Consider the following 13,416-nt stretch of genomic DNA (forward strand, 5'->3'; position numbering starts at 1 on the left):
CAAACTAAGGCCGAAGTGGCCTGTGCGGTATATAAGAGTCTTCTCCATTCGGCTCGGTCCATGGCTACACGTCGCCAACAACGCAGTCTACGGAGCATCTGCAAGTCATCTTCCACCTGATCGATCCACCTTGCCCGCTGCGCACCTCGCCTTCTTGTGCCCGTTGGATCATTGTCGAGAACCATTTACACCGAATTATTGTCCGACATTCTGGCTACGTGCCCGGCCCACCGCAGTCTTCCGATTTTCGCGGTGTGAACGATGGATGGTTCTCCCAGCAGCTGATGCAACTCGTGGTTCATTCGCCTCCTCCACGTACCGTCCGCCATCTGCACCCCACCATAGATGGTACGCAACACTTTCCTTTCGAAAACTCCCAGTGCGCGTTGGTCCTCCACGAGCATCGTCCAGGTCTCGTGTCCGTAGAGAACTACCGGTCTTATAAGCGTTTTGTACGGCGGCGAACTCTATTCGATCGGAGCGTCTTGCGGAGTCCAAAGTACGTACGATTTCCAGCCACTATGCGTCTCCGAATTTCTCTGCTGGTGTCATTTTCGGCAGTCACCAGTGAGCCCAAGTACACAAATTCTTCTACCACCTCGATTTCGTCACCACCGATGCAAACTCGCGGTGGGTGGCTCACATTGTCTTCTCTTGAACCTCTTCCTATCATGTACTTCGTCTTCGACGTGTTGATGACTAGTCCGATCCGCTTAGCTTCCCTCTTCAGTCTGATGTAAGCTTCCTCCATCTTCTCAAAGTGCCGTGCCATAATATCTATGTCGTCGGCGAAGCCAAATAGCTGGATGGATGAAGGGACTCGAGAATGCCCCTGAAACTCAAACTACGCACATCACCCGATCCATCGTCGCTTTGATCAACCGTGTCAGTTTATCCGGAAATCCGTGTTCATGCATTAGCTGCCATAGCTGGTCCCGATCGATTGTATCATATGCGGCTTTGAAGTCGATGAATAGATGATGTGTGGGCACGTTGTATTCGCGCCATTTCTGCAGTACTTAGCGAATGGCGAACACCTGGTCCGTGGTGAAGCGTTCGCCCATAAAACCCGCCTGGTACTGCTCCACGAACTCCCTTGCAATTGGTGTTAGTTGACGGCATAAAATTTGGGAGAGTACCTTGTAGGCGGCGTTCAGCAATGTGATTGCGCGGTAGTTGCTACAATCCAGCTTATCGCTCTTTTTGTAGATGGAACAAATCTTGGTAATGACCCAGTGCAGCGCTCTAGCCAGTGCCTCACCACCGTGTTTAAATAGCTCTCCTGGTAGCTGGTTAACCCCAGTTGTTCTACAACCAATCTCCGGCCAATCTCCTCCTGGATTTCCTGGAGATCCGGAGCCGGTAAAATTATGTCCTGCGCGCGTTCTCCCAGGTCCATCACCATACCGCCATCTTCGTCTGCCACATCGCCATTCAGGTGTTCTTCGTAGTGCTGCCGCCACCTTTGGATCACCTCACGCTCGTTCGTAAGAACGTTCCCGTTTATGTCCTTACACATATCATGCTGTGGCACGTGGCCCTTACGTGAACGGTTTAACTTCTCATAGAACTTTCGTGTGTTATTAGCGCGGTACAGTTGCTCCGTCTCTTCACGGTCTCGATCTTCCTGCTGGCGCTTTTTCCTCCGGAAAATCGAGTTTTGTCTGTTCCGCGCCTGTTTATATCGTGCCTCGTTCGCCCTCGTGCGGTGTTGCAGCAATCTCGCCCATGCTGCATTCTTCTCTTCTACCAACTGCTCACATTCGCCGTCATACCAGTGCAGCGGTTGCGGTGCTGCCAATGGCGGATCGAATATCTCTCCAGCCATCTTCAAGAGACGCTGCGCCTAGCTGCTCTTCCGTTGGGAGTGCCACTTCCAACTGCTGCGCGTATTCTTGGGCTAGTATACCGTCTTGTAGCCGCCCAATGTTAAGCCGTGGCGTCCGACTTCGACGCGTGTTGTACACCGTCGAGAGTTTTGAGCGCAGGCATACTGCAACGAGGTAGTGGTCGGATTCAATATTCGCACTGCGGTAAGTGCGGACGTTCGTGATGTCGGAGAAAAATTTAGCGTCGATTAGAACGTGGTCGATTTGGTTTACCGTTACTTGGTTAGGTGATCTCCATGTGGCCTTGTAGATATTTCTGCGGGGAAAGAAAGTGCTTCGGACTACCATTCCGCGGGAGGCTGCAAAGTTTATGCATCGTTAGCCGTTGTTATTCGATACGGTGTGCCAAACCCCACCACATCCTAGGCAAGCCCCACAACTCGCAGATGGCCTGGGGAGGGGTCGTCAAGCCCTTGAACATAGTCCCTGCTTCCCACATCCTTTCGACTAAATGCCATTCGACTAAACGTCATTCGACGAAATGTCATTCGACAAACTGTCCCAATGCCCGGCCAAACAACACATTCGGCCTTATAATCATTTCGGTCAAATAACATTTTCGGCCAGATAACCTTTTTTCCAAATGACCATTTCGTCCAAAACGTCACTTTGTGCTAAATGACCTATTACACCAGTAGAATCATAAGTACTAGAACGCTAGTTGCGCTGTAGTCATTTAAAATATTTTGCCAAATTATGCTTCAACAAGCATCAATTGGCCATAATTTATGCATCATGTTGTAGTGCATGTTTAATTCCATCACCAACATCGGTTTGACATTTGTAGTACCGGTACTTTGGCTGCCAGATCAAAGTAACCTAGATGTTAGTCACGAGAACAGGAACGACATTAGCAATCTTTTACTTTTGAATAAACTATTACACCAATTTACTTTTTCGGCCAAATGACCTGTTCTGCCAAACGACATTATTGGCCATATGGCTATCTCTCCCAAATGATTTTCGATCAGGCGAGTTTCGGTCTAATGATTTGTTCGGCAATGACATGTCCGACTAGCTTTGGGCTTTATGGCCTTCGACCAAAAGGCCCTCTCCCTTAAAAATGTTGATTTCAAAGTGAAATTATTTGGGTTTTAATGAGAAATCCTTGAGAATTTCTACAGAAAATTTAATAAAATTTCCAAAGGGAATTCTTTAGTCTTTCCACAAGAAATTGATCAAAATTTGCACGGATATATTTTCTTTAATGTTCATGGGAAATTGTTCGGAATTTTCTGGAAAGAACACCTTAATTATCCAAAAATTCCACGGTAAGCTCTTCCAAATTTTTAACAGAAATTTACTCAGGTTTTGAACTGCAGTACTTTCGGCATTTCGAAAGCAATTCTTTAGAAAAAAAATTGAAAGTTCTTCCTAGTTTTTATGGAAAGCTTTTTTGAAATTTCAATGGAAAAATTTTATGAAATTTTCAAAAGAAACCCTCTGGAATTTCAATTTTGTTTTGGAATATAAACCGGGAAATTATACGGAAATTTCACTGGTTCTTCGGAAAACTGTTGGTACACCTCTAACCACCGTGTGCTCCTCCGGAAGATCTGGAAAATCCCACAAAAAGGCAAATCTGCGAGTTCCATCGAAAAAGCACCAGGATTTTATAAATGCATTTGTTTTCATATTCTGAATATGGATTTGATCTTGTGGCCTAAACATGGTTATTAGGGTCATACCCTCCGAAAAATCCGGTACATCCGAAAAATGCCAAATTATTAAATATCATTGCATAGCACCATTTACGATGGCATTATTAGAATTTAAATTATTTCATTTTATTTATTCAAACTAAGGTCAGTGTGGTCTCTGTATGTTTCTGAAAAAATCGGTGCTTTGAAATGAAGTTCATGAATTTGCCATCTTTATGAATGTTTGATTTTGGATCCCTTAGAAAAGCGAGAAAGGCACTATCACCACTAGGTGGATTAATCTGGCCTTTTGATATAGGTCTGGCACGGGTCCACGACGTTAGGCATAATGACGTTAGGCATAAGTACGTTAGGCATAATGGACGTTAGGCATAACGGACGTTTGGCATAATTCTGCCTTCTTAATGTCATGGGCTGTTCTTTGGGTCATTTTATGCCTAACGTCCATTACGCTTTTCGTCCTTATGCCTAACGTACTTATGCCTAACGGGGTATACCCGTCTGGCACATATTGGGTACGTTACGGCTGAGTTTGCCTTGATTTTGTGTTATGTTGTGCCAAACACGACTAATATTTTTATCTTTGTATGATTGGTAAATATATGACTCCGGATATTCGAGCCATTTTCTCCGGTTAATCGAGCCTCCGAATAATCGAGTCCGCCCTGTAGTTCAACAATTCTTTTTTCATTACCACCGTGATGACAATACTGATGATACTCATACAAAGACAATGCAAATCACCAACAACGTCGACGTCGTCAGAACGCATGAACTTCTGCATTCCGACGAAAGTGATGCCGATAGTGGAGCCTTTTATTGGCATAGCGATGAGCAGTGTAGAAATAGCATAATTTTTATTTGGATAACCAGGTTCGAATTTCACCGGACACCAAGTTTGTCGGGCTATTCAATCTGAATACATAAACTATAACTTGGTCGACACGTTCAATAAATAGGTACAGAATTTAGAAGTGGCAATATTCCAGTTTTGAGGTGCGAAGTCAGTAAGAAGAAAGAAACATTAGATGCCGCTAGTGAGTTTACTCAGATCACAATCAACACTCAGTACAACAACTGCATTCAACTAAACTGGTCTGTTCAGATTTTGTTCTCGTGGACCAACTGTAGGAGTCAGATCAGCGGTAATAAAAACTGAATAGGGACAATGGAGCGGTATTTACGTTTCTACATCAAGTTCCACAGCTATGTCATAGCGATAGCCACAATTTTGGGCTCAATTTTCATGTCAGTAGTTTTCTATCAGTCAACGGATTCTCAATACCCGCTAGAAGAGTGTAAGAATGCGCAACTGTTATTGGTAGAGATGTTTTGATATTAATCGCTGATAACTTCCAGTCTACGACTATCGGTACATGGGTAGTGTAGGTCTAGTCTTTGGAGTAGTTTGGATCGTGGCGGGCATATCCCTTTTTTACGGCATATACAAGGTTTAAACAGAAAACATCAAGCCATTAAGTTATAGAAGTGATACGTTTTCAAACTTTCAGGAAGTTAAACAATGCCTGTATCCTTTCGTGGTGATGTACATGCTTGATATGCTCCAACTGGTGCTGAGGGATGTCATCCTGATTTGGCAAAACAAACGTTGGTTTCATATGGTTTTCATAAATCCAATTGCTGTAATTATGACTCTATGTGTGTATTAAGTGTAGAGAAGAACATTTAGTTTTAAATGTTAAATATTGAACTGGGAATTGATACTATTTCAGATATCACACTGCATGTTATGACAACACTCGTGGCGGTGAGAAAACTTATCGAGCGTGATCCGGTGGCACAACTGGGGACTAATTTTGTGCGTCTCAATACGGAAGCGAATAGACGAATTCGGATGCAACAAACGAATGACGATCAAGATGCTTTGGTTGACGATTGAAAGTATGTGAATGAGCTTCCATGTGTACACAATGTCGCAGTTTAAACAAGTAATAGATATTGATTCTATAATTGACGTCAAAAGAAAATATTATTGCAAGTAATATTCTGTTTAAGTTTTGGCGATACGAAGACAGATAGTTGATCCAATTTGATGTTTCATTTTAGAAATAGAGTGTGTATACGATTTTTACGATGTTGAGTAAATCTGATTTTGAGTTAACGAATAGAAAATGCTTTAAACTTTTGTGATACAATAAAAATAGATTTATCACTTTATTTACTGTCAATCCAAACCTCTACATCATCAAGTAGGACCTAAATCTCACAAGTTGCAAAGAGCAAATTTTCACTTTTATTACCAACAAACAACCAACAACTCAGCTGGTTAGACAGACGGATCAAAGCCAAAGTCGCAAAGTGAATTAACCGTGGCAGCGATAAACTCCAACTCTCCTAATAATATCAAACACTCAACTACCCACAAACACCTCCATCACAGTCGCATCCGTAGGCACCTCGTCGAGTTCGAGAGAAGCACAAAAGTTTGCGAACCACCACAGTAGGAAAAATGTATCACGCTGCAGGTATCATCTTTATCGTGCATTGTCTTCGCCTTAGTCGTTTTCGAAACTTTAGTGAAAAAAGTTTTTCATCTTACATTAGCATTCACTTCTCTTCTGGTGAAGTTGGTTACTTTCTCAGGACGATGGCTCTGGTTTTCAGCAGGTAATTTTCGCTTCAAAATGTTTATTAGCTTTCATGAAGATGTGATAAAAAAAATGATGGCTATCTTAGTTGAAGTCGGTATAAGTAAAACAATCAAAAGCTGGGATTGAAGACAACTGGTTATATCTCTAATTCCAAGAAACAGTAACAATATTAATGTTTGAAGCAGCAGAAACAAACTGTCTTTAAGGCTTGCGATAAATTGATTGTCTCAATGCTTCAGCATGCAACGCAGCCAGATCGATTCGTTTTCCACGTAGGGCTTTCACCTAATTCATCAACTGACTTACAAAGCACAATGTCGATAGCATGTTAACAAAGCATAGCTTTCCGGTTCTCCAACTGCCAAAATATTTTCCGCTGTATAATCCACGCGCTTTGGTTTTCACACCAGACTACGTAACGGCACTTGATCCCAGGGCGGGCGGTGCGTCGACATGGCCGACCCGTTTGATGGCGTGATAAATGATTATTGTTTTTGCCACCAGCTGCTGCTGCTGATGGTGGTGGTAGTCGTTTGTCGAATTCATTAGAGAGGTGAAAGCGTACAACATCAAGGATTAAACGGATAACAAACAAAAATTTACCATACCCAGTGTGGGTGTTAATTGGTGTAATCAATTAGCACAAAAAACGTCGACTGGGAGGTGGAGAACAAGAACATCATAATAATGAAACTTTTCGTGGGAATGAGAATCAAGGTAATCGGCATTAAACCCTTTGCAGTACGGTTTTTCAACAACGAGCAGAGGATGTAGCCGAAACATACCGTACCTCGTGGGTATATTGGTTGTATTGAATGATTTCAATCATTAAAATGTTAAAAAATAAATCAGTAAATAAAAAAAATGGCTGGGTTCGATTCCCGGTGCCGGTCTAGACAATTTTCGGATTGGAAATTGTCTCGACTTCCCTGGGCATAAAAGTATCATCGTGTTAGCCTCATGACATACGAATGCAAAAATGGTGACCTGGCTTAGAAACCTTGCAATTAATAACTGTGGAAGTGCTTAATAAACACTAAGCTGCGAGGCGGCTCTGTCCCAGTGTGGGGATGTAATGCTAATAAGAAGAAGAAGAAATAGAAATAATTGACAAAAATCGTAAATAGTTTTTTGGCTATCCTAACTCGCATGGTACAGAAGCGAGATAAGTTCTAAACGTATTGCATCTGAGTTATCCAACACATTTCCCAATTCTATCAATCCCATGACAGTGGAGACATTGACATTCCGAACCCATAGCCGATAACGGCAGTACAGTTTACTTTATTATAAACATGTTGCAGAATTTTAATTATTTCATGCTGAATAGTAAATCGCCACGGGCATGTAGACCTGAAGTCCCTCGCATCTCATTTACATGTACTTTTTCATTCGACGGTTGGCCATTACAAAATATTACACTTCATTAGCACATGCTTATTTGGGTCAGCTCATAAAATTTTATTTATCCTGAAAAAAATCTTCTCCAGGAGCTTCCCTTCCAGTCTACTGACTCCATCGGGTGTGAAAAGCGGAACAGAAAAAAATGTTGGACAGACCAGCGGTCGGCGTATCCCTTTTCCACTACTCTCGCTCGCAGTTACCTGCAGACGAAAAATGAATGCAAAAACATATAAATCCATTACGCGAAAATCCCTTTCATTAAATTTCAATTAGATTTTCATTTATTTCCTGTGCGTCGACGACGTCATCGCCTCCAGCCGTCAATCGAGACCAATGATGAACCATTTGTGCAGTGCACCGTTTGGAATTGACGCATTTTCAGTGAATTTTACGGCTTGCCTCCCTGTGTTAGATTTTAATGCATATTTATTTGACGTCCACATTATTTGGGAACTAACGATTTCTATGATGGGCGAGCAGGCAAAGTTTACCTAACCATGCGCCTCCATTACTCAGCTGACTCAGAATGGAAATGGAAATATTTCAATTATGAAACACCGTATACTGTTCTGTTATTGATGGAAATTTTTATCAGCTCAATGGTTTAATATTCAGCTAACATTACAAGGCTTTGGTTAAAACTATCAATCTTTACGCATTGTAAGATGAGATGTGCCTAGAAATGTGCGCTGCACAGAGACTGGAATCATGTTTTTAGATTTGTGTCTTCACAAAAGTTGTAGCAAAACCTCTCATGAAAAGCTTTAATAATTTCATTACTTTTACAGATCTATTACGATGGGCATAACAAACTTCAAATATTTTCATCATACAATGATACCCAGCATAAGGAGACACATATTGCATTGGTCTATTGATTCTTCATGCTAGCGTCGACTCTCAGTTTCAGCATTGTTGCGTGCGGAGTCGAAATTAAACTACGGCTTGGCACAATAATACCACGGGGCATCGAAATCCGTACACTTAAGCACCTCAGTATATGAAAAAGTCACTAGAAAATAGGAATCGAATGTAATTGAAACGTTTGTCAGACACAGGAGCATGAAGGTTTCTACTTTTGATGATTTTCACATTTACACTTTAAAAACTACGAAAAACACGACAAAATAATGAATTAAATCAACTACTCCTGAATCGAAGTCCGTACAGCTATTTTTCAACTAAATATTTAAATTAAAGCAGTACGATTACCACTGTAAATAGATCAAAACGCACCTTGAGAAGAATAAAAACACAGTTACTTTTGGTACAATTTTTTTAACCGTCTGAGACGAGTTAAGTACTCCCCATTTAATTCCACCAATTATTTTCGATTATTTGCAGATACGTATTTCGACCACAACTGTGTGGTCGTCTTCAGTGTCTCGTACTTGACTCGAATTTAAGAAAACAATGGCAACTTATGTATTTATTTATTCAGACTAAGGCCGAAGTGGCCTGTGCGGTATATAAGAGTCGCCAACCACGCAGTCTACGGAGGGTCCGCAAGTCATCTTTCACCTGATCGATCCACCTTGCCCGCTGCGCACCTCGCCTCTTGTGCCCGTCGAATCGTTGTCGAGAACCATTTTCACCGGGTTACTGTCCGACATTCTGGCTACGTGCCCGGCCCACCGCATTCGTCCGATTTTCGCGGTGTGAACGATGGATGGTTCTCCCAGCAGCTGATGCAACTCGTGGTTCATTCGCCTCCTCCACGTACCGTCCGCCATCTGCACCTCACCATAGATGGTACGCAGCACTTTCCTTTCGAAAACGCGCGTTGGTCCTCCACGAGCATCGTCCAGGTCTCGTGTCCGTAGAGGACTACCGGTCTAATGAGCGTTTTGTAGATTGTCAGTTTGGTACGGCGGCGAACTCTATTCGATCGGAGCGTCTTGCGGAGTCCAAAGTATGTCCAATCGCAACTTACACTATTTATACTACGCTAGGTACCTAATCTAATCTTATTTGCCTACTTTATTTACCTATACAGTTAATTACTTTATTGCTTAAGTAGAAACTTGAAAAGCCAAGAGCTGCCGTTTCCCTGATCCTTATTCAACAGCGCTGTTTGTACCTGTCGGTAGATTTCCAACCTCTCAGCTACATCGAGTTTCCATGGGGAAGAGACATTTCTTAAGATTTCAATGTTTGATGCCGTAATTGGGTGATTTTTTTATACACATGCTCTGAATTTGTAATGTAATCCCTTATCGTTTTCTCTTTTCGCCTTACTCACTTCCGCCATATGTTCGTTGAACCTTATATGTAATGATCTTTTTGTTTGGCCTACATAGATTTTTTCACATTGGGAACAACTTATTTTATAAACGCCTGCCTTATTCAACATTTCTACTTTATCCTTCGTTGAACTCAATAGAGACTTGAGTTGGTTGCTTCTACTGGAGAATACTAGATCGATGCCGAATTTCCTTAGTCGAGGGCGTAGCTGGTTGGTGATGTGTTTATCATATGGGACCGAAACTCTTTTTAGCGGCTCATCGATCGGTGTCAGCGTTGTAAGTTCATTTCGTCGTAGGGTCCTTCCTTCTTGTTGATGATCGCTCGTATAGTCCTCTCCTGGTATCCGTCGATCTTCGTTGATCTGTATTGTAGTTCCTTCGTTTTTCCTTCTTCGCTCAGGGGTATCGTCTGCATCCTGTGGATCATGTGATGAAATGCTGCCATTTTATGTTGGTACGAATGGTTCGATATATATGGGATGACTCTCATGGTGTTCGTGGGCTTCCTGTAGATTTCGAGGCTCAATGTTGTATTTGCTTCCCTGATGACTAGTAGATCCAAGAAAGATAGCTTACCTTCTTTTTCCTCCTCGAAGGTAAATTTGATGTCCTTATGCACGTTGTTTATCGCTTCCAAAATCCTGGGTAGATCCTTTCGGTTGATGATGCTGAAAATGTCGTCAACGTATCTCCACCACTTCTCGGGTAGTATTCCTTGTTCTTGTAGGTTGTTCTCCAGATTCGCCATGAACAGTTCGCACAAAAACGGTGATAGCGGATTTCCCATCGGTGCTCCTTTCGTCTGTTTGTAGTAGTTGCCACGAAATGTGAAGTAGTTCTCCGTCATGCATAGCCTTGCCAGATTTAGGTACATCTTCACCTTTCCTCGCCATTTTGTTTCCGTCCTTTGTGTTAGCAACCAATCCTCTAGAAGATTCAGAGCATCTTTCACTGGAACGCTAGGGAACAATGCCGCTACGTCGAATGATACCATTATGTCCTCTTCTTCGATGTGTCCTAATTCCAACAGCTTCTGGGCGAACTCCTGGGTGTTGATGACCGAACTGCTGGGAAATGGTTTCGGCATACTTTGGAACTCCTTTACCAACCATTTGGCTATGTTTTGGGTGGGGGAACCCACTGATGAAACTATCTCTCGCATCTCCTTGCCGGGTTTATGGATTTTTGGTAGTCCTTTAATCCTAGGTAGAACCGGGTTTACTGTCTTCACTCGAGCTTCTCCGATGATCGCCTTACACTCCTTTATTGTTTTGTCCGTGAGTCTTATTAATCCTGGTAGCGGATCCACTCTCAAATATCTATAAGGTCCTCCGTTGATTTTCGGTGCTGATTGGTTTTTCCTGAAGCTCCTTTAGAATCCTCCTCTCGCCATGGTTCGTTGTCCCGTGTCGTCCTTCTTTGATGGCGTCTGCCACGATGTTCCTCGCTGTATTTTAATCCCGTTGCTCGATGTTTCGGGAAATCGCTGTCTCCATGTCCACGATGATCTGTTCCACGTCTGATTTCTGTGTGATCACATACCCAGTCCCTTGTTGAGGTGGGCTAGTTGTTCCTCCGTAAACTGCTGTGTCGAACGGTTCACGACGAATCCTTCGATGATCTGTACTGTGGGTTTGTCAGTACGGACTTCCTCTGCTGATTTCGCTCGCAAGTTGTCCAGATTTTGTGCGAAAAAACAGTCTCGATTCGGCATTTGACCAGAGCGGTCGTGTTTCTAAACGTTAAAGAAAGTGAGTAATCTAAATAAGCGAGCCTCTTAACATAGCTTAATAGTATAGAGAACACTCAAACACACGGAAACACAACTGATTCAACATGGCTGCCATGAACAACGCTGGAACTTACAACACCACTCGAATCAACACGTTTATGGTCAATTTTTCGGAAGCGGCAAAGAAACCAAAAGTCGATATATAATCAAGTCTTTTCAATTCAACGGATCACGTGGCATCACATATGTGGAGTGCGACAGTCTTGAATATGCATTGGAGATAGTTGAAAGTCATGATAGGAAACACGAGGTATCATTCGACAATGTCAAGTTCATGGTACCACTACTAATGGATGATGAAGCTACGATTGTTCGAGTACACGATTTACCGCCTCAAAAGGATGATGACATTATCAAGCGCGAGATGGATATTTATGGAGAAATTCTGTCTATCAAGAGTGAGGTCTGGGACACACCACCACAGCTGAAAGCAATACCAAGCGGAGTTAGAAAATTGTGTATCCGTACTAACGAACACTATCCCGTCGTACATCTTCATGGCTGGACATTCAACAATGGTCACCTACAAAAATCAGCAAATCACGTGTAGGCACTGCCGAAGACAAGTTCATTACGGCGCAAAATGTGCTGAAGCGATACAGATAACTGGTAACCACAGTAGCGTAAACGCGAAACCTCCGAAACCTCCAAAATGGTCAGCGGGAACGGACTGGCTCAATCCATGGTTAATGGTCAATGGTTAATCTAAACGCTTTGAACCGAAAGCACGATAAGAGCATCGGAAATCCAACCATTACTACCACCGATACGCCATCCTCGTCGTCAGCAAACATCTCTGAGCAACGAACATCAGATTTTGTTACACCCAACAAAGTGATTCGTGTTTCCAGCATTATCGGTGGTAGTGATGGTTTGGATAAGACGATAGTAGGTAAGAACAATACACCTAGTTTAGATGATTCAAAACAGTTTAACGCACTGATACAGGGCACAAGCGATAACCCTGCTTATGAGACAGACAGCCCAATGAAGTCTACGGCTTCACACAATGCTAACAGAAAAAAGAGAGGAAAGAAAGTATAATAAGTCAATAACAATGCAATGGCGACTAACAGTGATACTAATAGACAAATTGCATACACTATTGCTAGCATCAATCTGAACAACATATCTAATACTAACAAAATTTACTCGCTTCGAATATTTGTAAATCTAATGGATTTAGATGTAATACTTTTTCAAGAGGTAGAAAACGAAAACTTGGATCTATATGGTTTTGATGTTGTGTATAATATCGATCACGAGAAAAGGGGAACAGCTATAGCTGTGAAGGCACACTTTTAATGTAGTGATGTTGACGCAGTTTGGATACGAGGCTTATAAAATTGAAGCTTAATAATGACGTCATTATTTGCAATGTCTATGCTCCTTCGGGTTCTGTGAACCGACACAAATCATTGATTTTACACGATGAGCAAAATCGTACAGAGTTTCAATGCAAATGGCAGTATTGGATAACACAAAGAAGATATTATCGAAACTGGTTAGTTTGGTGGACAGAATATGCGAAGCCTAAGATTGTATCTTTTATGAAGTGGAAGTCAGGATTAATTTATAAAGATTTTAAAAGTAATATGGAATTCTGGTACTATGCATTGTGCAAAGCTTACGATGATTATCTGACGGATATTCGAAAGATCACAGAAATTAATAGAATTAAAGGAAAAAATGTTGAGACTTCAACGGAATTTTAGTGCTTTCATTTCTAGCAACAATGAGATATATTTCAGTGGCGAACCAATATCGTTTTTTTCAGTTAAGCAAAAGAGAAAGAAAAACCCAGATTAATCC

General features: G+C 42.0%; 3 protein-coding genes across 4 annotated transcripts in view; 1 reads left to right on the forward strand and 2 right to left on the reverse strand.

Moving 5' to 3' along the window:
* The window catches only part of LOC134214431 (uncharacterized), a 481,597-nt gene that overhangs the window by 276,799 nt on the left and 191,382 nt on the right, over positions 1-13,416 (reverse strand). The window lies entirely within an intron of this gene.
* On the forward strand, positions 4,346-5,696 carry LOC134214426 (uncharacterized). Its single transcript, XM_062693802.1, has 4 exons — positions 4,346-4,848; positions 4,910-5,001; positions 5,062-5,209; positions 5,284-5,696. The coding sequence occupies exons 1-4, from the start codon at positions 4,719-4,721 to the stop codon at positions 5,448-5,450; spliced, it is 537 nt and encodes a 178-aa protein (XP_062549786.1). The 5' UTR covers positions 4,346-4,718; the 3' UTR covers positions 5,451-5,696.
* Positions 10,289-10,695, reverse strand: LOC134214427 (telomerase reverse transcriptase-like). Its single transcript, XM_062693803.1, has 2 exons — positions 10,389-10,695; positions 10,289-10,318 (listed from the first exon to the last, which is right to left on the reverse strand). The coding sequence occupies exons 1-2, from the start codon at positions 10,684-10,686 to the stop codon at positions 10,299-10,301; spliced, it is 318 nt and encodes a 105-aa protein (XP_062549787.1). The 5' UTR covers positions 10,687-10,695; the 3' UTR covers positions 10,289-10,298.

The sequence above is a fragment of the Armigeres subalbatus genome, chromosome 2, assembly GCF_024139115.2.
Source record: "Armigeres subalbatus isolate Guangzhou_Male chromosome 2, GZ_Asu_2, whole genome shotgun sequence".
In the NCBI taxonomy this organism is placed as follows: Eukaryota; Metazoa; Arthropoda; class Insecta; order Diptera; family Culicidae; genus Armigeres; species Armigeres subalbatus.

What these genes read in the sequence shown, in the direction of transcription:
- LOC134214426 (XM_062693802.1), top strand. Translation starts at nt 4,719, where the DNA reads ATGGAGCGGTATTTACGTTTCTACATCAAGTTCCACAGCTATGTCATA. An exon ending in TCAATACCCGCTAGAAGAGT is followed by an intron (nt 4,849 to 4,909) that starts GTAAGAATGCGC and finishes GATAACTTCCAG; the next exon opens with TCTACGACTATCGGTACATG. An exon ending in TTTTTTACGGCATATACAAG is followed by an intron (nt 5,002 to 5,061) that starts GTTTAAACAGAA and finishes TCAAACTTTCAG; the next exon opens with GAAGTTAAACAATGCCTGTA.
- LOC134214427 (XM_062693803.1), bottom strand. Translation starts at nt 10,686, where the DNA reads ATGTACCTAAATCTGGCAAGGCTATGCATGACGGAGAACTACTTCACA. An exon ending in CTTCGAGGAGGAAAAAGAAG is followed by an intron (nt 10,319 to 10,388) that starts GTAAGCTATCTT and finishes CGAAATCTACAG; the next exon opens with GAAGCCCACGAACACCATGA.